We start from the raw sequence: 23,916 nt of genomic DNA, 5'->3' as shown, positions 1-23,916 counted from the left end.
GTAGCGAGGTCTCAGCTGGTCTCCGTGGCGTCAGTACACTTAGTCAGTTGTTTCGCCTTGCACCCTGTATGACACCGGCCCAGTCTGCTGTTTTACTACTCCTGGAATCCACCTTGGAGTTTCCCCTGCTGTGTTGCGCAAATAAACATGTTCATCCGCATCAAACTGTCTATCAGCAGCTCGTTTGTCATGTTCTTCCTTCTGCCGAAACTGCTTCCTCCTCACTGTTTCTTGGATGCTTGGTTTCAGGAAGTCCAATCTAGTTCGCACATGTCTCTTCAAGAACAAGTCGGCAGGTGACTCTCCAGTTGTGCTGTTGGGAGTCGTGCGATAGCGCAGCAGAAAGTGAGAAACTTTGTCCTCTATGCTTAGATCTTCTCTTGACAGCTTTTTCATGCCAGTTTTAAATGTTGAGACATGTCTTTCTGCTAAGCCATTTGTGGCTGGGTGTCTTGGAGCACCTGTTATGTGGATAATTCCATTTCTCCTAACAAACTGCTGGAACTCATCAGATGTAAAAGTAGATGCGTTGTCCAAGACAATTTGTTCTGGAACTCCATACGATGCAAACAATCTCTTCAATCTTGTGATGGTTGCTGTGGAAGTTATTTGGGTCATTTTGTACACTTCCAACCATTTTGAATATGCGTCGACTATGATCATGAACATGTTTCCCATGAACGGCCCTGCAAAGTCAATGTGAAGTCTTTTCCACACATCCCCAGGGAACTCCCAGGGGTGTAGCGGGACATGGCGTGGCATGCGTTGCTCATAGACTGTTCTATATATACAGTCTATGGTTGCTCTAGCTGGCACGTCTCACACTCTTTGCAGACATTTTCTATGCTCATGTCGATTTTAGGCCACCAAACATATTGCCGTGCGATTGCCTTCATCTTTACAATGCCAGGGTGCCCACTGTGGATCTCTTTTAGCACTGATGTTCTCAGCTTTGCCGGTGTAATTACTCTTGTGCCCCACAGAACACACCCTTGCTCAACAGATAGCTCATCTCTTTTTCGGTTATACACTTTCAGTTCATCAGGAATTTCTTTTGGCCATCCTTCCATGATGTACCTGTACAACTTTGAAAGCTCTTTGTCGGTCCTTGTGGCCTTGGCAATCTGTCCTGCTCTCAGGGGCACACCTTCTAGGTGCTCACATATAAGCGCATCAATGTAGGCCGATATTGTTTCCGTCCCAGCATCCTTGGTCTCCGACAGTGGCACACGTGACAGCCCGCCAGCGTTGCCATGCTTTTCTGACTGGCAGTAAACAATGTGGTAATCATACGCAGACAGTATGATGGCCCACCTCTGGATACGTGCTGCTGCCATTGTGGGGAGCCCTTTGTGCTCTCCTAACAATGTCAATAGAGGTCTATGATCTGTGATCAAATTGAACTGTCGTCCCCACAGATATTGGTGAAACTTTTTCACGCCATACACTAGGCTCAACGCCTCTTTCTCTATCTGTGAATACTTTTTCTCCGCTGGGGACAGCGTTCTAGAAGCATAAGCTATCGGATGCTCTTCCCCATTTGGTGTTGTGTGCTGAATCACTGCTCCAATTCCATAAGCAGACGCGTCACATGCAAGGGTAAGTGGCAGGTTTGGATCATAGTGCACTTTGTCACTTGTCAATAGTTCTTTACATTTGTTAAATGAATCCTGCTCAGCTTTGCTCCATCTCCAGGTGGTTTGGTCTTTTAAGAGTCTGTAGAGTGGTGCCAGCACTGTGCTCTGCTGTGGCACAAAACGGCCATAGTAGTTCACCAACCCTAGGAAGGTTCGTAGCTCTTTGACATTTGTGGGAGCTGGTGCATCATGTATAGCTCTCACCTTGTCATTAGATGGATACCTTGCCATCTAGCACATGGCCCAGATATTCAATTTGGGTACTGCCAAACTCACACTTGGACTTGTTCACTCTCAGCCCGTTTTCTTGTAACTGCTGTAGAACTCTGTCTAAGTTTCTTAGATGTTCAGACTCGTCTTTTCCCATCACAAGGAGATCATCCAGGTAAACGACCACGTTGAGGTCCTTCATCAGGTTCTCCATGATTCTCTGAAAGATACTGACCGCAGAGTTTACACCAAAACAGAGGCGATTGTACACAAACAAACCCTTGTGAGTGTTGATTGTTGTGTACTTTTTTGAATCTTCATCAAGGAGTACTTGTTGGTAAGCTGAGGCGAGGTCTATTTTTGAAAACAACTTTCCACCACTGAGTGTCGCCAGCACCTCTTCAATGCGTGGTAGCGGGTATATATCAGTGTTGGTAGCCTGGTTCACTGTTACCTTGTAGTCACCACACAAACGGATTGCACCATCCTGCTTGATTACAGGGACTACTGGAGTGGCCCAGAGGCGCACCTTGTCAACAGGCAAACCAAGCAACTGCTTGGAGCCCCGAGCCGCTAGGGGGCCCCCGACCTGGTCTCAGCGCATTTGCCGGTGGGACAAGCGAGATTTTGCATGCTCCTGTCCTGTTGTAGGCTACAAACAGTACATCTGTACATGTAGGCCCTATGCTATGGCCTTATAAACAGCGGATCTGTGTTCAAAAGAGTTCAAAGAATCCACACATATTTAGGCAACTGTGGTAAACGACAATCGAGGGCGCAGTGATGACGGATCAACATCGGATTTTGACATTTACTCAATGAAGTTATAGGCTAATGTTAATTGGCAGAAAGATTGAACATGGTTTGCTACATCTATACGACAATATACTTCAGCTAGCTAGCGACAGTTACAACTAGTTAAGCAAGGAGATGGTTAACGTTATGTTTGTATTAGGGCTGTCAGCATAACGTGTTAATGAGTAAGGACGTTAATTTTACTTAATCACATTAATGTGTGCCGCCAAAGATTTTTAATTTTACACCGTCACTTGTTCTGTTATCAACAATTCTCTTTGGCTGCCAATATTTTGACCCTTTGATGCATCGTTTATTGTCCTCAAACTGACTAACTTCTGTCTGCCTTCCTCCTGTAGGCCTAGTCATGAAGATAAGAAACACTAACGCCTAACGCAGTTCTGAACTCCCGGTCGGCTGAATGGGCGTTATACATTTAAAAAAAAAAAAAAATCCCTGTCGGCTTAGTCGACATGAAATTAAAATATCATTGACACACCTCGAGTTTAAACTATAATCTACAACATGGGTCGGCAACAGGCTGCCAAAGCTGCCGCCACTGATATTGTTTGGCCCAGTCAAATTATTCTGGCAGTCCTATTTTTTTAAATCTTTTATTTTACGATATCGATTTACAAATAGCCAGTGTTGGGAGGGTTACTTTCAAAACGTATTCCGTTACAGAATATACATGCCCAAAATGTAATCTGTAACGTATTCCGTTACGTTACTCAATCTGAGTAACGTATTCTGAATACTTAGATTACTTCCGCATTGAATTGCATTTTATAAGTGTAGGAATGCAGCCATCAAATCATGCTTAGGCCTACTACTAAACAGGCCTATTCTGGTGTGTTCTTCTGTTCCAAATGGCTGAAGTGTTAGGCCCACATAGGAGAATGTAAAGTCAACTACCTGAGTAAACTAAGCTACAACTTTAAAATAGCAAGGTGACCATTAAAACTACAGCAGGCGACTAGGCTAATTAAAATAAACAAATAAATAGGCTACTTTAAGGGCGTAGCCAGAAATTATCGATCCAATGTGTGTCTCAATTGTCCCCCGCTGACCACCTCACACATTTCTCTAGATTTTGCAACGACCTTACATGACACAATGCAATAAAATATGCCAGTTTTTAGGACACAGAATAATGTTTGTAATGATACCAGTTACGTTTAACAGCAACATAAGTGTAATGAGCTATTCATTGTCGAAGGTGCATGGTGAAGTGAAATTCTTACTTTGGAAAAGAAAAATTGCCGATATCCTTGGATGGGAGATCCTTGTGTCGTTCAAATTTTCCATGATCAAAGAGGGCACTAATACGCATGTGCATAGCAAAAATCACAACTTGGGCTTGCTGTGCAAGCAAGATATTTAAGGTGTCTCAACTGTACGCATGTCTCAACTGTACTCAGTCTACCCTAATTAAGGTGTGCCTGTGAGATTTTTTGGTGGCATCAACCCAGTAGGCTACATGTGAGGGGCGCATATGACAGGTGGAACGCAAATGACCTGTAAATGTAAACACTATGGGCTAGGCTAGTGTATATCAGTGCTCTCAAAATGAACGTGATCGCGTAATGACAATCAAAAACCGCGCGTTAAAATATGCTAGGCCTACTCGCAAGAATAATTCTTCAGAGGCTGCACCATATAATTCATTTTAAAACGTAAATGTAGATCTAGAAAAAATAATAATCTATAAAGCTATTTTAAGTTAGAATAAAAAACTTAGAATGCAGTGCCTATTTTAGAGATTGGTTTGATTGTAGCCTAGGTCTAAATCAACACGTGAACTAGGCTTTGCTTATTGCTTAGCAAACTGTGTAACCGATTGGCTGAAGTAGCCTGAGCTATTAACCCTGGTTACCATCCAGTGACGTCATAATATGCAAATTAGATGAGTAAATTTACCCCCTTCATAAACTTCTGTTCATACTAAATGATTTTCACATTTACAGTAGGACTTTATCTCTGACCACTTGCAAGCCATGGCCTTTTGAAATTTTGATGTACAAATCCAATTTATTCTTTTTAAACCCTGGCGGCTAAAGGGTTAATACTTGGGAAAATATCCTTTGAACCGACATCAGGAACCACGATCAGTGAGGAATAGGAGTTACCTCCACTTACTTTACTCAATTTGCTGTGCAAACAGTCATTTCAGGGTCTCCGATGACACTTCCATAATGCTAGTGCAAGACGGCAGCTTGGATTTAAACATGTAAACAATTTCATCATAGCTTTCAGGAGCTTCTGGGAAATGGAGTTGCCTTAATTTATTTAGAGAGTGAACAAACTTATGAAACAGATAAGTATCGTCATGTAATCCATTGATTTCAACAATGTAACTGTATTCTAAATACCAACTATTTAACTTGTAACTGTATCGGAATACAGTTACTCATAATTTGTATTCTGAATACGTAACGCCAGTACATGTATTCTGTTACTCCCCAACACTGCAAATAGCCTATTCACCAATCAGACTGTGAGTTAGTGCTTAAACAAATATGAGAAAGAACACCAGAATGCACTGGATCCTGCTAGCTGTGCATAGACCTCGGCCAGCGCTTCAATATTGCGCCTTTGTGCTTGTTTGGAGCAAATAGCTGCATTTTGTAGTGTGGTATGATATTATTTATCGTGACAGCGTTGTTTCATATCTGATACACAGGTTTTGCATTTGTGAAACCGGGTAAGATGAACGCAAATTTTTCTTTCCATTCCTGTTTATAGGCCCAGCTATTTTTCTCCCAGCTCCAACTCCTTTAGTTCGCTTTTCACTCTGCATGCTAATAATTCTTGTAAGCAAACAATAAACATTGTAGCATTGTCAGGAGATGGGTCAAACAAGTAGCTTATTTAAGAATAAAAGATAGACTTTATCCAAAGAAGTTTTTTGTGTTTGGAACATTTGGAATTAAAAAAAAGGTTTTATTTAATACATTTTCCGTTGGTATCAGATTATTTATAGCCTAACATAATGGTGATGAACACTGGTCAGTAGGGCCCCCTTGGAATTTTTGCTTGGGGCCCCCACAGACTCTAGAATCGCCTCTGGAGCGGCCCACTCGCTATGCTTTACTGGGGAAATGATATTCTCCTTCTCCAGCCTTCTTAGCTCGTCCTCCACTCGAACTTTCATTGCAAAAGGCATGGGACGGGCTTTATGGAATCTAGGAGTGGCATTGTTTTTTACTGAAATTGTTGCCTTAATGTCCTTTAACGTTCCCAGTTCATCTTTGAACACACAGCTGTACTTTCCCAGGACTTCCGGGATTGACTTGGGTGAGGGCAGTTTTGTGTTTTCACTAACATTCTTAATCATTTTCCAGTGTAATTTTATTTTTTCAAGCCAGTTCCTGCCGCAAAGCGAAGGTCCATTTCCTTTAACTACAATTAGTGGCAAGTCAGCGGACTGATTTTCATAACTCACTCTGGCTAGGAACTGTCCTTTTACTGGAATAGCTTGGCCAGTGTACGTTTTCAATGTGACATGGCTGCCCTCTAGTGGCACATGTGCAAATGACTTTTTGTACACAGCCTCTGAAATAATGTTAATGGCGGCTCCCGTGTCTATTTCCATTCGAATATTTTCTTCATTTACTTCAAAGTTGACTTTGAATGCCTTTCTGTCCGTTTCACTTACACTAAGCACCGCTTCCGCTTCATCAGCATGAACATAGCCTGTGACGTTTTGTTTGCTTTTTCTCTGTTTTCTAGTGATGTTACCCGTGAACCCCCTGCTTCGAAGCGTGTATCGAAGCTATGAACCAATTTGGAGTGAAGTTTTGTATCGGAACTTGATTCGTTTTGTGATAATCACGTGATCAGTGACGTCCGAAGCTTCGTTTCACACACACCCACGTGACTGCTTCGAAATGTAATTCAAAGCATTAAAGTTGCGCGACACGGGGGGCGCCGTTGTGGGTTGTTGAAGAAGGAGAGCCAACAGAGTCAATAATGGTGCTAACACGAAAACTTATAGGCTGGGCTTTTAGCTCAATTATCAGCACGCTCGACTCCCGTTCTAAGGTGCGTCTGTTTCGCGGGTTCGAGTTCAGGCGTGTGCAGGACTGAATCGCACAGTTACAACACAACCCAGTTTACAATTGGTCTACGTACTCAATCATAGTCTATGTACTCAACGTAATCACAGAAATGTGTGTGCAATGTGCATGCCCATTCTTTATTCATCTCCCTTCTAAATTGATGTATTTTGTTTACAAATACAAGAAATGTTCACAGCCAAAATACTACCTTTATTGTTTTTGTAGAGAAGGCAATTACATTTGTATTTATGCAGGGTACAAAATAGGCTTAGTTAGGCCTATTTATTACATTATTTATTTATCCATTAATTCATGCTCAACATTTATTCATCTTCGACTCAAAGACATTCATGGCTAATGTCTGAAACACTTCGTGACACAATGCTATCCTTAACTTTCACCAGCAGAGGTCCTCATAGAGTTCTGAAGCTTTGAGTACTGAACCTTTTTTCGATACAATTGGATTGGAAGCTTCACTGGTTCAGAAAGCTTCAGTTCGCCATCACTACTGTTTTCCTCTCTTCCCGTGCGTTGGCTCACTAGCCCTGCACGCTTTCTGGAAATCACATTTATGGCATTTACTGTTCCTAAAGTAGCATTCACTGGCACCATGATTCTTGCCTTTGCATCCGTAGCACTCGTTCAAAAGGCTTTACTAATAAAATGACAGTCACAGCACATACATGTAAGTTCCATACAACGTGTGATCTTGAGCTTGCGCAGTACACATCAACTCAAACTACGGTAAGCCTATCAGATCAAACCAATGTGTCAATAGACCACAATAATCTTAGTTGCTAAGACATTGTTGTGTAATGACCATGATAACAAACAAAACAACATGTGGTTGTTGCACAATGATGCTTTTGAAAAACACATTTTCTACATTTGATTTTATTTTAGCTCGGAAGCCCCACGAACCTCCAATGTATTAAAAACTGCTTTTATGTGAGGTGGGTGTCAGTTAAAATATTAACTTATGCATGCCAATGTGTGCTATGCACACAGAATAGACACATACAATTCAATGCGCGATTGTGCTCTGCATGCCACAGTGCGCCATTGGGTCCAGAGGCCACTGAGATCGCGGGCTGCTAATCAGGTGTAGATCGAGATACACTCCAACTGGAGAAAATAAGAGGGCTATTGGGTGTGTGTATTTGTCTGTGGGGCTTCCTCCATTGCATATACAAATATGGTCTAATAAACAGGCTTATCAGTTTATATTGGCTTACCATTGTCAGGTAAGTTTCCATTTCTCATAAGTGCCTTAAAGAAGGGATAACACTTCTGGTTTTGGTTTCTGGTTCCTATAAGGCAGAGTAGCTGTGTGCCATAATGTCACACAACCTGTTTAGGTTTTACAATAGCTTGTCTGTTGAGAGAAGCAACTTACCACAATGCTGTTGGGCAACAAACCGCATATTAATTTTCCATTTAGATGAAAAAGACATTGGCATACCCAAGATATTTCACAAAACCTGTTACTAATAACAACAATATCAATAATCAGGGTCGGACTGGGAACAAAATTCAGCCCTGGCAATTTTCTCCTGGAACGGCCCACTACTGGACCGACGACCCCCCCCCCCCCCACTCACACACAAGCCCACCGATACCAAAATCCCCCCCTGATTCCCCCCCATAAATAACAAACACACAGTATCATGCTGTAGCAACACTTCATAAACTGAACCCAAACATTTAGATTTGGACATATAGGTTATTATAATCAGTATCGTAATTTGCAACCTGGTCTCATTAGGGAAACGTTCCCCTGGGAACGTTTTGGCAAACCCAGCCAAACGTTCCACCAGACACGTTTCTGAGGTGCAAACTAGCCAGCAACCCAGCGGGGGTGCTAAAGTGAGACGTTTAGACGTTGTTTACTACAGTTAGGTCTGGTCAAACTAAATTGTAGCTTACACAAGCTCAGCAGTATTCTTTGGTTAGCAAACCAAAGTTTTGGATTAATAGTGCCTATATCTCGCTACGTTTCACAAAATATAAGGGCACAAACCCTGAACTGCCATCTATGGTTAGCTGCCACATCTTGGTGGGTTTTTTTTTTCCGCGAGCAACCCGGGGGATTTTAGCTCAATTGTCAACACGCTCGACTTCCGCTCCGAGGGGCAGCTGTTCGCAGGTTCGAATCCGGCTGTGTGCAGGGCGGAGCCGTGCAATTCAACCCAACGCACGAAGACCAGAGGACCAGGCTGCGCAGACTGGGCTTGCGACGAAGACCAGACTCAGCACACAGCTGGATTCGAACACGAATACAAAGTGTGTATCTGTGCCAAAATTCGTAATTCAAGTCCAGTGCAGAACTGAATAAGAAAATCATACGGCTATGTATCTTGAAGTTCCAGTATGTGAGAGACTTGACGTGCCTTAATATCTCCAACCTCAAGTATGCAGCTAATAAGGAAATAGAATTGTTATTTAATTAAACAAGGTGAACTTCTCCCCACTGTGGAATGCAGAAAAGGATGCTACAAGGAAGGGAATTCAAACACACTCAACACCTTACCATCTATTGATGTCATTGTGGTTGAGATATCTGACATTTTTCTGTTAAAGATTGGCATGGAGACAATGGGACATGGTTGCCTTTGTCAGTGTCCTTATGTGAACTTGCACAGGTCAACTTGCACATCTTTACTTGCGTACCACTTCACATCAGTGCTTCAGACCAGGGCTATGCCGTCACTGAAAAGCTGTAAGTGTTGTTGAACACAGCTGTTCTCACATTAGCTGATTGCGATAAACATAAACCATTGTTGCCTAATTACCAATTATTCATTACACCTGTGTGTAGTATCTACTTTTTTTGTGTTTTTCACATTTAGTATTTTGCAGTATTTTTAAAATATAAAAATACACACCAATAAAGTATTTTGATACAAAATACAGAGCTATTTCCTTCAACCCAATAAAATACAAATTACAAAATACTATTTTGCATTTGAAGCACATATTACATGTTTCAGAAATACTACCTTCGTTACTAACCTACCAGTTGATACTTTTTATGTGCATCGACTCGCGATTGATTGTGCATCTAATGTAACACTCGGTGGAGAGACTTTCACTTTCCAAGTTCCACTTTCACTGTCGTTGTGAGCTAAAAGGCTACTATATGGGAAATACTTTGAAGTTCCTTTTGAGTCCAAACATGAATAGGTTTTCTTTAACCTGTGCTACACTTTTCCACCAAGTTGTGCGAAAAATGTAGCTACCCGGATTTTTTTTTTATGTTGACAGACAAACCGCACTACAGTAGCCTGCATGGTACAGTAAATGGAAGCTCTTCGTAGCGCGTGCAACTTACGTCAATAAAAACAATATATTTATGGAATAAAATTAGACACCTCTGATTGCTGTTTACAGTTAAACTGCGATGATGTGAACACCAGCCAGCGGAGGGCACTTATATAGCCTAGGCTACCATGCATGGACTCGTAGGCTATATTTCCCCACAAACCAAGCGGCTGCGTAGACAAATCCACTTGAGGGGTGGGGCAGGGGGGTGCGATCGTAACACACACTGAACCTGTCATGAAGAGGCCAAAATGATGGACCTCTCACCCCCCAATCCAAATGGATGCAACTGCATTTATAGGCTAAGCCTAGGTCTACATGACGGGCTGCAAATAGGCTAAATAACTTAAAAAAATAAATAAAAAAAAATCCCGGAGGTCACTGGCCCACATGTGGACCGGCCCACCGGGCATTTGCCCGGTTGTACAGATTACCAGTCCGAGCCTGTCAATAATATTAACAACATGAAATACCAACAATGAAAATAAGGAGTTTTCATATTAACAAAAACCATAAACATACAAACCACAACTTATAAGAGAATTAAACTTATAAGAGAATTAATTAATTAAGTGCAAGGTGAACAGACAAGTCTTTAAATAGTTTTGGGACTTCTACAACAACTTAGAATATTAGATAACTCATTCTGCCAACGAGAAATAATAGAGGAAGAGTCTTGACTGTGACCTCTTAGCGCTAAGGGATGGGCGACACAGTAGATGCTCATCTGAGGACCACAATGGTCCTGTTCTCATTAAACTTTGGGTCGTTGGGTCGAAAGGGGTCGTAGAGCTGGATCTTGGGATTTGAGTGCAGATCCAGTAAATGTCCTGTAGACCAAAGTGAGGGATCTGAATTTAATTCTGGCTGATAGGAAGCCAACTAACAGAGTAGTTACATGTGTTTGGTTGATTAAAGACCATAGGTGCTGCTGCATTTCGACTCTCACAACACAAGCAGGTAGGCCATTAACAATACACTATAAAAGTCCATTTGGGAACCATAGTCTGCACAAGAAGTGTAAGATACTGTAAGGTCTGATCTTCCTAATACTGTATAGGATAAACCAACATGACTCTGACTGAAGCTACATGTTCAGAGAAATGTAGTCGGTCATAGCTGGGGTCAGTAAAGATGAGCCAAGCTGGTTGCTGACCTGTTGGGGATTATAGCTGGGAATACCAAAACCTCTGTTTTGGAGAGATTATTCTGAAGCTGTCAATCTTTCATCCACACTGGATTATCCCTGATTCATGAAAACAGAAACAGTGGGGTCAACAGAAGGGAAAGACAGGTAAAGTTGAGTATCATCCACATAGTATTTTACTAGTATACTATTGCTCTTTACTGTACAGCTCCTTAGTTGGTTCAAGGATTCAGTTATTCAAAAAGCTTTATTGTCTATCAACCACATAATGACAGAACATTGTAATGGGTTTGAAGCTCATAGAGGCTTGGTTTAGAGAAGTATATAAACAGAAATTAAAGAAGTCTATTTGTACATATTTAAAATGTGTATTACATTGGGTAAGAAAGAGCTTATTAGAAAGTTTTCCTTCTGGTCAGAGGAGCTCTTAAGTGTCTGAGAGGAATGGTGAAGTGAAGCAGGAGTGTGTTGTGATGGAGGATGTCTTTCTTCCCACTGCCTGACTGTAAAGGTCTGAGAGTTTGGTGTGAGGTGGCAGTCAATTCGGTTGATGCTTCCCGTCATTCTTTTCTTGCTTCTTTCTGATAGGAAGTCGTACCAGCTTGCGATGTTAGAAGTGATGACTGCTTTAATAAGTGGCTGGTATACTGCTCTAAACTACTCTAACCCATCATGCTGTTAGAATGTCCTGCATGACATTTTATCATGTATTTATTCATTAAAACCTTTCAGCCTCCTCTCCTCAGTAGAAACATACACTGTTGTGCCTTTTTGCATGACACACCTGACATTCCAGTTTGATGACATTAACTCAGGGATAATACCTCTCTGAATTTCCCCCATGACTTGTCCTCATGTGAATGGCTGGCATGACTCCAAGTCCAGCCTCACAGAAATGATTGGTTTACTCTTTCAATAAATTGGAGAAACCACACAAAAAAAACACCCCGTTGCAAGATGGATCTAAATACGGTATGTATTATCTTAATCTTTACTAAAGATTGTTTGTTATGATAATTGTTTGATAATTAATTGTTTAGTGTTTACTAATAATAAGTGGGTGGCATTTTCAATTTTATAAAGTTCATTAGCAAGTCAACTTTGGATTCTTTTTTTCTCGCTAACCACTGTTTTACTGTGGCAAATGTGAAAATGTGGGAAATCCATTATACATTAAGGTCAACTTTAAAAGGCAATGTTATATACTATAGATATATACATACATACATACATACATATATACATAGATGTATATATACAGTACATACATTATTTAAATTATATTATATTGTTTATTTCAGTTACTTTTGGTCATTATGATCCATTGATGTTTTCTTCTGTGATTGCTTTCAACAGGTTAAGCTAAAAGCCTCTAAATTTAGTAAGTCAAATCCAAATATTAAAAACTTTATTTATGTGGACAAAACAATTCAAATATATACATCAAACATGAAATATAAATTGACATCAAACCCTATATGTCTGTTACATAATAATCATTATGAAGGCTATGGTTTTTACCTCCACAAAAAAAAGATTATGACTGTTAATCATCTTTTTAAAGATGTTAAATGGCCCAGTGATATTTGGTGTATATTCCCCTCAGATGATTTTATAATAATTTTAAAGTGTAAAATTAATTCATACCAGTCATACCCAGACATGGATATGGCTATACTTAATTTTGATGCTGATCCCTCACCTCTAGGTGATGGCTTATATGATAAATTGTGCTTTGGTCCACCAGACCCAGGTATAGATGTATATTTTTACACATTTGATGAAAGAAGTACACCTATCCTCCATCCTGGGAAAAAAATTCCTATGATTATCAAATCCAAAAAACCGTTAGCAAATTACTTTCTGATGACTATCCGAGGCAAAAAGGGAGACAGTGGAAGCCCTATTTTTGATGAAATGAACAGATGTGTAGGATTATATCGTGGAATTTTCAGTAGTGAAGGTTGTGGGGTATACTTAACAAAGTCTATATTCCAATCATCCTTTGTTCATTACTTTAGATCAAAAGCAAAAAATCTAAAAGAAATAAAAATAAAAATAATACAATACATAATACAAAAAAGAATACATAATAACATAATAAAATTCAAGAACAAATTTCATAAAATAAAAAAAGATATCAGATGGCCAGGCTTATTAAGTGAAACCTATTAGATCCATCTACCCCCCCCCCAAAAAAAAAAAAAATCTAAAAAAAGAATATATAATAACTATAATAAATATGATATATAAATATGACATGATATATTTCTGGATTTCTAAAACCTAGGTTCTGGGTGTGTATGTGCTCCTACAGTAGTGAGGGAGTTTACTGACTGCTCCGAGTGTGTGTGCCCCCAGATGGGTAAAATGCTGAAAATTAATAAAGAGGAAATAATTTTGCTAGTTCTCAAATGTATTGCCCACTATGGGTGTGTATGTGTGCTCCTACAGTAGTGAGGGTGTTCTCAGTGAGTTCACTGACTGCTCCGAGTGTGTGTGCCCCCAGATGGGTAAAATGCTGAAAATTAATAAAGAGGAAATAATTTTGCTAGTTTTCAAATTTATTGCCCACTATGGGTGTGTATGTGTGCTCCTACAGTAGTGAGGGTGTTCTCAGTGAGTTCACTGACTGCTCCGAGTGTGTGTGCCCCCAGATGGGTAAAATGCTGAAAATTAATAAAGAGGAAATCATTTTGCTAGTTTTCAAATTTATTGCCCACTATGGGTGTGTATGTGTGCTCCTACAGTAGTGAGGGTGTTCTCAGTGAGTTCACTGACTGCTCCGAGTGTGTGTGCCCCCAGATGGGTAAAATGCTGAAAATGAATAAAAAAGAAAATAATTTAACACAAGAAAGAATATCAGATGGCCAGGCTTGTTCAGTGCAACCTATTAGATCCATCTAGCAGTGAAAAGTAAGTATGAGTAAATATGATGATTAAATGTATCAGGTACAATGATGACAAGGTCTGTCTATTATCAATGTGAAAACAGCTCACCACTCTATTGGACATCAGAGATTTCCGGTCCTTTAAGATCATCTTTTGGGCCCCACCGGTCAGCCACATCATCACAGCCATTTCATCTGGAGCCTCCTAATGTGGAAAAACATTGCCACCAGCTGATCACCTCTTGAAAAACACACCATCTAAAGCAAATACATCATCACCTGGGATATTTTGCTATCAGATCTGATTCCTCCCTTGTTCCTATTTTCCTTTTCCTTTTATGTCTATGCCTAATTTGGGTTATAAATTTAACTCAGATTAAGATTTTTTTTGTTTTAATTAAAAAAAAAAAAAATAGAAAAATAATTAAATAAATGGAGAGGTGCAATTTACATCCGGTCAACCAGTATACCTGTACTAAACAACTTGTACAATAAACAGCTTTCCCTCCACCAAAAACATCCTGTTGTGTTTTCAGTATTTACATTTTAGTATGTTAATGGATCAATAGTGTGTGTTCAGTTGCATACTTTAATTTAAGCCTGTTTTGCAGTTAACTAGCTTCATCTGACATAATGTTGAAATATAATTTGTTTAGATAACAGATAGCAACACAGTGTTCTCATCAGCATCTACATGAAATCCAGTTGAGCCACTATCTATAATTTTGCATTCCCAATAATGTCATCATACATAAACAAATCAAAGGAACATTGAAGATGTTCACGTGACAAACCTGTCCAGTGGCTGGCAGAGTGGCTGTGCCCCAAATAATGTGTACTGTGTTCTCATCAGCGTCTACATGGGATCCAGTTGAGCCACTATCTGTAATTTTCCATTCCCAATGATGTCATCATACATAAATGAAAGGAACATTGAAGATGTTCACATGACAAACCTGTCCAGTTACCTGTCCAGGCATTCACACAGAACAGACACATACACATCAATGCGCCCTGCACACCACAGTACGCTGTTTGGTCCAGACTCCTCTGAGATTGTGGGATATTTGGGTGGAGATGCAGAGAGACAGTAAACTAATAAACACAGGTTACACACACACACACACACACACACACACACACACATACACACCACAGTATGCTGTTTGGTCCAGAGGCCTCTGAACAGTTTCAGATGTATGTGTATGTGTGTGTGTGTGTGTGTGTGTGTGTGTGTGTGTGTGTGTGTGTGTGTGTGTGTGTGTGTTTCAAAAGATTGCAGAGTGACTGTGCACCAAATAATGCCACATGGCCTATTTTGCTATTTTGTTATTGAATTTTGTCATTAATACAAACAGAGATTTAATCACTTATTGTAGTATGCCAGTATTAAAATATTGTTAGTGTTGGAAATTTTTAAGTCACACTGGCCCCGGTTCCTCACGTACTGTAACACAACATAGCACTGTGTTCTCATCAGTGTCTACATGGAATCCAGTTGAGCCACTATCTGTTGATAATGTTCCATTCCCAATAATGTCATACATAAACAAATGAAAGGAACATTGAAGATGTTCACATGACAAACCTGTCCAGTTGTCTTTTTTCATGCTTACAGAACAGACACAAACATTTCACCTGTTGGATTTACTTCATTTCAATGTGTACATCGGTTGCACGTAAATTAAATGTCCTAAGTGAATGCAAAATTTCTCTTTAGGTTTACACAATTGATTCATGCTGATTCAATTTGAGCAACTAAATCCAGTGCCATTTTTTAAATTAAGTGTACATGAGATATATATGTAATTTCAACACCATTTTGTTGAGGCACTGGTTTAAAGTAAACCCTAAAACTAAAATTGTAGGGCCTCTTTAGCTATTGTTTCTGGCTGTGGCCAGATGAGCTCAGCCCAGAACTGAAATCCTACAGGTAAAAAAAAATTGCATTGTTTGTTTGTTTTTTAACACATCTCTGTGTCCAGATAGGGACAACACATTCATTTTAAGAGTGTAATATCTTTACAGATTATGAGATTTTCAGGGTTATATTATTTTACTGACAGTAATGGACTATGATTAGCTTATTTATTACACAGTGCCAGCATGCTGTTGTCCATGTTTGCAAGGTGTTTTTAAATAATATTGGTATTTTTCTACTCTTTCTTCTCATCAACAGATTGTGAAAGAAACTGATGAATTTGGACTTTTGAATCCGAGAATGAGAGTTTTCCGGTATTTTAACGGTAACATTTTTGAATTTGATGCTAAATTGTTGGATAATGAATTGTTTTCTTTTTGTTAAAAGTAAAAATGTTTTTTTCAAACATTTTGTTTTTTTTAACATGGCCAGATATTGTGGGAAAACATCAGGAAATATATGCCGTGTTTGTCTTAAAAAATGAATGTGTCATTCACAAATTGAATCATACATCATGGAAGCCATTTTCACATGGTTCCTTTGCTCTAACACGTTTTAATATGAAAAGCTTCTCTTAGTGATAGAATTTGTGGAACATCTTGAAACGTTAGTAAGATTTATTTTAGCACGCACAACGGAATCATTTTGAGAACCAGACCTAATAAGCAGAGGAAATTGCTGCCCAACAATGACTGTATTGTGTCTGTACATGGTCTGCAAACAGACCGTGGATGTCCCATCTTTTGCACAAAAACTGGTCAGTTGATTGGCATGTATTGTAGGAAGGAGGGCAAATATGGGCGGTGTGTGTATATGTGAATTTCCCAACTTTTCTTAACATTTTCTAAAACTGAACTTAGACTCCTGCAAACTGTTTCTCTATCAAATATTTAATAAACAATGCTTCAGTCCTTAGACCTCTCAGGTAATTTATTATAAATAACCTGAAGAATGTTTAAGGACTGAAACGTTGTTTGTTAAATAATTGCAAGAGAAGCAATGTGTAGAAGTCTCTAAGTTCCATGACTGTCGACTTTAGGTCTTATCCGAAACAACTGTCATTTGAAAATAAAACTAAAATGTCATTTGTAAATAAAACTAAAGCTAAAAAAAAATAAATAAAACAAAAACAAAAGACAAACTTTCTTTGACATCCTTGTCACTCCATCGGTGTAACGGGAAAATGTTGCGTTAGCTTCCGGAAACTGGTAAGTACAGTTCTTCTTCACATAATCTATGGATTGTGTATGTGTTATCCTATCTCAGTACATGTTGCATAACTGAATAGATTTTTGCTTTGGTTAACAGCAAGCACCTCAAGAGTTTACCATCAGACATAAGAGGAGTTGAAAAAGCAGCTCTAAATGAGGACCTGAATGAGACCATGCCAAGGGTGGACCGTCGAGACCACATCACATCTAAAGTCTATAGAGCATTACAGAGCCACAACCATCAGAAAAGAAAGGAGCATCTCGTTTAGACAACTAGGTATAATTTTTACATGCATTAAAAGCTGTTTCAAGAATGCGTTATTGTACAAAAAAGCAAGCAAAAAGACTAAGTTTGGGTTGCAACTCTACATCACTCGTCTTGAACTAATATAAGAGTTTTGGTAAGCAATGTATGAGTTTAATGTCGACATGTCGAGTTTAATCTCATCATGCCAAAAATATTTGTTTTCTTCATGTGTGGCGTTGATACGCCGTTGTAGAAAACAGTGTATCCTACCCCAAATTGGTGTGAAAGGTGAGAAGTCTGCAGAAAATTCCATTTATTTTGGCCTTGCAGATCATTTCGGATGCAACTATGGACAGCCATAGCACACAGGGCCACCTGTCTCCACGGCTGCTGGCTTCACAGCTCGGACTGGTTCCTCATGGTGCCTGAGAACATTGCCACCTGCTGGTCTCTTCGGGACTGAAACACCATCTATGCAACATTTTTTTTTAAAGTTTAGTGTAGGACCCCCTGGTATAAAAATGGCTTCCACTAAAATAGGGGCAAATACAGCGCTTGTTGTGTCTGTTTAGTTTTTGGGACCCACCCGTTGTATTGGCGTCCAAAACTAAAATAGGGGGAAATACAGCACTTGTTGTTGACTCAATAAAAACATTTTTCTTCCTTCTTATTCTGTGTCTATTAGAATTGTCTCTGATGTGTGATGTTGCTTCAAGCTGGGAATGTAAATTAATCTGTGAGAGGTGATTGTTACATTCTATACCCAGGCCAGGTGCTTAGTGCAGAGGAGCGATGGCACAAAAAAAAAACAATAACAAAAAAAAGACTCCACACACAGTCTCAGCAACACACACAGTCTACAGACACATGCACACACACACAATTGGACATCATAAAGTTGGACAGAGCAGTGTTGAGGTTGATTACTAAGAGCAATAAGTCTGCTTAGCGATGAGAAGTGTTCAGAAAACAACTTCACACTCAACACCAAAAACAAGACAAACAAACAAACAAAGGAGCTCAGAGAGACAAGGCAAACATCGTACACACACACACACACACACACAGAAACACACACACACACACACACACACACACACAAATACACACACACACAAACACACACACACACACACACACACACACAAATACACACACACACACACAAACACACACACACACACACACATTTCCCTGATCTCACATGGTCAAACAACCTCAACTCTGGCTGCTATGGATCAATCTTACTGTAACCTGTTTGTCCTCCTGCCTTGGGGAAATTGCTTCAGGTCCGTCACCTCACACACCACAAGATTAACAGGTACGAGCACCTTCGGCAAAGATCCTTGAGTACTGACCCTCTCTGCCTTCAGTTCCAGAACCCTGGGCCATTTTGTCATCCAATAATGCAATGGTCACAATGATCCCAGGATTCTATTTTGTAAATACAGAAGTTCTGACAAAAGCACAATGACCTGCCAAAAGGAGTATAGAGGTGGAATAAACATATGGGTGTTTTAAAAAACAGATGAGTCTTAACTTTCTCTACCGTTATTGTCCAAACATCAAATCCTCTTTTACAAGTATCATCAATCTATATTTGCCCCAGAGAACAAACACTACTGTCTTGATATTCCCCTTTCTACCAGCAGATGGCGCCATAGTTCCTTATTTATGTCCAAACCAACTCTTGAAACTCACAGTGGTCCAAGTGGCATTTCATCTCGTATCTTATTGTTAAACTGCGCATTGCATGAAACAGTGGGACAGTACTGGTCTGCTCACAATTAAGGCCTGAGACACGATGACTCGCACTGAAATGGTAAGGCCATGCTGTAATCATTCTTTTAACAGGAACAGATTCAGCAGTCTGTCCTGACCTATATAGACCACTGAAAGCTACCTCACTCTGCGACCAAATGTTGAAAAAAAGTCTAATTACATGATTATGAAAATAAATTAAGCACTAATAGTAGACACTAGAGTAGGCCTATTACAAGTAGGTGTTCCCCTGTTGCTTAGTGACTGGCTGTAATTAAAACAATCATTAATCTGTTTTATGGCTATCGCCCCAATCCTGCCTGCCTTGTAAATTGTAGGGCTACCTATTTGTAGTGGCCCAACAGGCAGACATGTGAGATTACACTATGCCTAAACTAACGAACCAGTTAGTTAACAGTCCAAATATTCTCCTCCTCTCAGTATATCACATATGATGTCACCAGTGTGTCAGAGACACTGCACAGACAAACTTTAAACCCCTCTCTCACGTGTCTGGTGCCGAACAGCAGGACATGACATCAGGACAGTTCTTGGCAACTGGCTGAACTTTATGTCATATCACCGTGGCGACCGGCATTATGTCATGTTGGCATGGCGAGCAGGTGTGTGGGGGATATCAGAATACGTCCTCATTACTTTTTAAGCAGGTTGCTTCCAGAAAAGTCTTTGTCACCACCAGCCATACGATGCGTTCCTGTGTGTTCTGGTCTCAGTGATCAGTTGGAAGAGTGACCAGAGTAAATACGTGCAGCTCAAAATATGTAGTCATCCACTGGAGCTAATTGTGTTTTTTATTATGTTGCCATGGAGATGGTGACTTTTAGGTAACATGAGACTCTGAATCTCATAAGGGCGTCACAATCATGGGTGGCTGTTTGTGCAGTCTCTCTCTCTCTCCATCTCTCTCTCTCTCTCTCCCTGTGTGTGTGTGTGTGTGCATGTGTGTGTGTGTGTGTGTGTGTGTGTATGTGTGTGTGTGTGTGTGTGTGTGTGTGTGTGTGTGTGTGTGTGTGTTTAGGTATGGTACGAGTGACTGGATGACACCTACTCCCACCAAGCACTAGGACCCAGCAGACACTCTGCTGAATGAACTTCGCATGCTCTCTCTCTCTCTCTCTCTCTCTCTCTCTCGCTCTCTCTCTCTCTCTCTCTCTAGCACTCTGGGAGAACTGCATATGCTGCCGCGGTCGCTGCTGTTGCCTCTCCAGCTCTGAGGCTCTCTGCAGAGAGGATCAGCACACTCATCTACCTCTCCTCCACTCCTCCTCCTCCTCTCCTCCACTCCTCCTCTCCTCCACTCCTCCTCCCCCGCACCCCCACCCCTCCTCCCCTTCATGGCTCAGCCCGGGACTGGGGTGGCCACAGAGAACACACACCAGCAGAACGAGAACCGGACAGCTGCCTGAGGACACTAGGGAACAGAGGGAACCGGACGGAACCGTAGGGGCTCTTTTTCCTCAGCCTCTTCTCCTCCTCTTCCTCAGTCTCTTCTCCAGCCCCAGGACAGGACATATATATATATCTTTTTTTCAGATTCAGATCAGATTGGCGTTTTTACTTGCCTACTTTTCAGATTGACTTTTTTCCTGTTTTTCCCATTTTTCCCCCCTCCTGCTTTGGTTCTTCTGCAGTGCAGCTGAGATTTTGGTATTCTTTCTTTTTTGTTTTTCACTTTTGCCCCCCACTCCCTTCAGGCAAAAAAACAACAAAAAAAAACAAACAAAACTGTAGCGAGAGTTATTTAACCTTATCAACGCTGTCTGTGGAGGTCAGTGGACAGGCTCTTTTTTCCGCCTGCATTGAGTCCTCTTGTTTCAATGTAAACAAAAAGGAAAAGAAAGAAGATGAACTGAAATCTATCCATCACCTGCATTGAGTCCTCTTATAAACAAAAAAAAACTGACAAAGAGCTCAGATGAAGATGAACTGAGATCTACCCGTCAGTAAAAGGATGTTGTGGCGTGTCACCTCTCTGTCTCGGTGCTTTAGAAACTGTACCGCTCTCTTGCTTTGCAGTAGCACTACTTAACTCTGTGTGTGTATGTGTGTGTGTGTGTGTGTGTGAGTGTGTGTTGCAGCAGCACTACTTACTGTAACACGGGGACAAAACACCACTCAACACAAGACACCTCAGGGAGGGAGCTGCGTGTTAGTGTTGGTGTCACTGCTGCAACTGCTACCACGGTTCAGACACCTGCGCTCGCTCGTTTACTCAGTACACACACACACACACACCTGGAGATTTGTTTACCTTTGAGCCGTTGCCGCAGGTGTGCGTGTGTGCGCACGCGTTTTTTTTTTTTTTTTTGTGAGTGGTATTTTTTTCTCTCCCTTTTTTTTCCGTATTGTTGCGCTCTTGCGGAGACTGTTTTGGTGAGATTAATCCTCCAGGACTAAGGAGCGTTGCCCCTGACGACATCAATCAGGGCGCGCAAAGCGCACAGCTCTTTGGATGTAAAGGTCGTCCTGGTGGTCGTGGTCGTGGTCGTTGTCGTGGTGCTGGTGCTTGTGGTTGCCAGGACGGGAAGAGATCGCCATGGGGAATGCGGCCGGGGGCATGGACCTGCCGCTGGGCAAGGAGGGCAAGGAGGGCAAGGGGACGCCCTCCGGAGGGGGCACTCCGGGGGCTGCCCACAGGCAGACGGCAGGGCCCAGGCTTCCCATGCCCTCTGAGGAGGAGCTGGAGGAGAGGTTCAACGCAGTGCTGGTGAGTGGATCATACACACACACACACACACACACACACACACACACACACACACACACACTCTATGTTATAAGGATGGTAAAGGAGATCACATGCATTTGTGTAATTCAACATGTCACATTATCATGATTATCATGGTATATGTGTGTGTTTGTGTGTGTGTGTGTGTGTGTGTGTGTGTGTGTGTGTGCGTGTGTGTGTGTGTGCAAATGAGTGCTAATGTGTGTGTGTGTGTGTGTGTGTATGTGTGTGTGTGTGTTGGTCTACAGATACTGTTTGTGTGTTTGGACATACATACACACACACACACACACACACACACACACACACACACACACACACACACACACACACACACACACAAAGACACAGTGACAAAAGTGTGGCTTGTCCACCTGCCTGGCCCCTAAGGCCACTTGAAACCACCCTTTTAAACAATGCCCCTCTGTGTGTGTGTGTGTGTGCGTGTGTGTGTGTGCGTGCGTGTGTGCGGTCGGTCGGTTATGTTTCCTCCTGCACCGTAGACGTGTGCCAGTTCTCACGCTGGGCCCCGGCTATAAGGCCGAGCTCTGGCAGACTGGCTCCCTCCTCCAGGCTCAGCGCCGCGGGATTAAGAGGAAGTGCAGCAGTAGCCGCACACTAACACTGGGGCCACTGTGTGTGTGTGTATGTGTGTGTGTGTGTGTGTGTGTGTCTGTGTACTGTATGTGTGTGTGTGTGTATGTGTGTGTGTGTGTGTGTGTGTGTGTGTGTGTGTGTGTGTGTGTGTGTGTGTGTGTACAGTATGTGTGTGTGGGTGTTTGAGTATGTGTGTGAGTATGCGTGTGTGTGTGTGTGTGTGTGTGTGGAAGGGGGGGTGCTCTCAAAGTCGCAGAGGACCAGGGAATACTGTGTGAAAGTCCAAAAAGGACACTTACTGTAACAGTAGCCCAGGGAGAGAGAGAAGGGGAGAGGGAGAGCAAAAAAGAAAGAAAGAAAGAAAGAAAGAAAGAAAGAAAGAGTTGTTAAGAGAAAGTGAGCAAAAAGTGAGAATGGTTGAGGGAGAGAGAGGGAGAAAGAGAGAGAAGAAAGGTCTTCACTTGAAATTATTTGAAGAGAAGATGACTTAAACATGGTCATAATGATGATCCTAACTGTTCAATGCTTTCAAGTGAACTAATCCAGTGGGCCCTTATACACCAACATTATATTATTATAACTTATATATATTTTCTAAGCCTGATCAAATGAACTGACTGGGTGATGTGAGGACCATGGCTGATTGGCAGGTCCTTTCCTACTCTGTCTACTGTAAGTGCTGTGTAATAGCAGATCTGTCTCTAACTTGACTCCCATCCAGTTGGCCCTTTGTATGGCTTGTTGCCATAAACTTGCAGTTACTGTAGCAGTCAGCAGAACAACATGAACTTGTGTTTGTGTGTAAATAATGCAGTCGGTTTGTGTGGCTGTTGAATTGAGGACCTGATGATAGATCCTCCAGGCTGTCCCCATGAACTCATTTGGATGTTGATTTGAATAACAACGCCAGGCAAATGAACGCTTGCACAATGAAACTCAGATAATTTAACACTCCTCTTACTATGACAAATGCATGATGTTACTTGTACAATTTAACTTGAACATTCTTATGAAGAGGACCCTGCCTATAGAATTTTCATATTGGTATTTACATACAGTAATGTTGATAGGTAGAATTAGTTATTTTCTTTTATGTAAGTGTAGGCATTATACAATATTGATTAGATACTCAAATGTGTTTATATAAGTGTTCCACACCTTTCAAAGCAGCTCAAAGAAATACTTGTGAACACCATGTGAGTCCAAGGAATCTCCTTAACAAAAACACACACACACACACGCACACGCACAGTCGCACACACACACACACACACACACACACACACTAACTCTCCTTAACTCGTGTGCTCATGTCCACAATGCAACGTCCACCTCTCTTATACAACCAGACTTTCCAGTTAAACCATC

General features: G+C 41.2%; 1 protein-coding gene and 1 long non-coding RNA gene across 7 annotated transcripts in view; both read left to right on the top strand.

The window, feature by feature from the left end:
- The first annotated feature begins 11,930 nt into the window (after positions 1-11,930).
- Positions 11,931-14,579, top strand: LOC143137675 (uncharacterized). The gene is made up of 2 exons (XR_012990056.1): positions 11,931-12,143; positions 14,167-14,579. It is a non-coding gene; the product is annotated as an uncharacterized LOC143137675 (long non-coding RNA).
- A 5,837-nt stretch (positions 14,580-20,416) lies between these two features.
- fmnl1b (formin-like 1b) overlaps positions 20,417-23,916 on the top strand; it is a 53,239-nt gene continuing 49,739 nt past the window's right edge. For 4 of the 6 annotated variants that reach the window (XM_076297965.1, XM_076297964.1, XM_076297962.1 and 1 more), the window contains exon 1: positions 20,418-21,930. In XM_076297965.1, coding sequence (XP_076154080.1) covers positions 21,760-21,930 — 171 coding nt within the window. In that variant the 5' untranslated portion in view covers positions 20,418-21,759. Of the gene's footprint in view, positions 21,931-23,916 lie in introns of all 6 variants that reach the window. The other 2 variants (XM_076297963.1, XM_076297966.1) reach the window with 2 other exon arrangements.

This window comes from Alosa pseudoharengus, unplaced genomic scaffold (assembly GCF_046254945.1).
Source record: "Alosa pseudoharengus isolate Yale_2024_CS ecotype anadromous, Long Island Sound unplaced genomic scaffold, YU_APseudo_1.1 YU_APseudo_1.1_scf_21, whole genome shotgun sequence".
NCBI classification, from domain to species: Eukaryota; Metazoa; Chordata; class Actinopteri; order Clupeiformes; family Clupeidae; genus Alosa; species Alosa pseudoharengus.
Note: the sequence above shows the minus strand (reverse complement) of the source record. Positions and strands in the feature narration are given on the sequence as shown.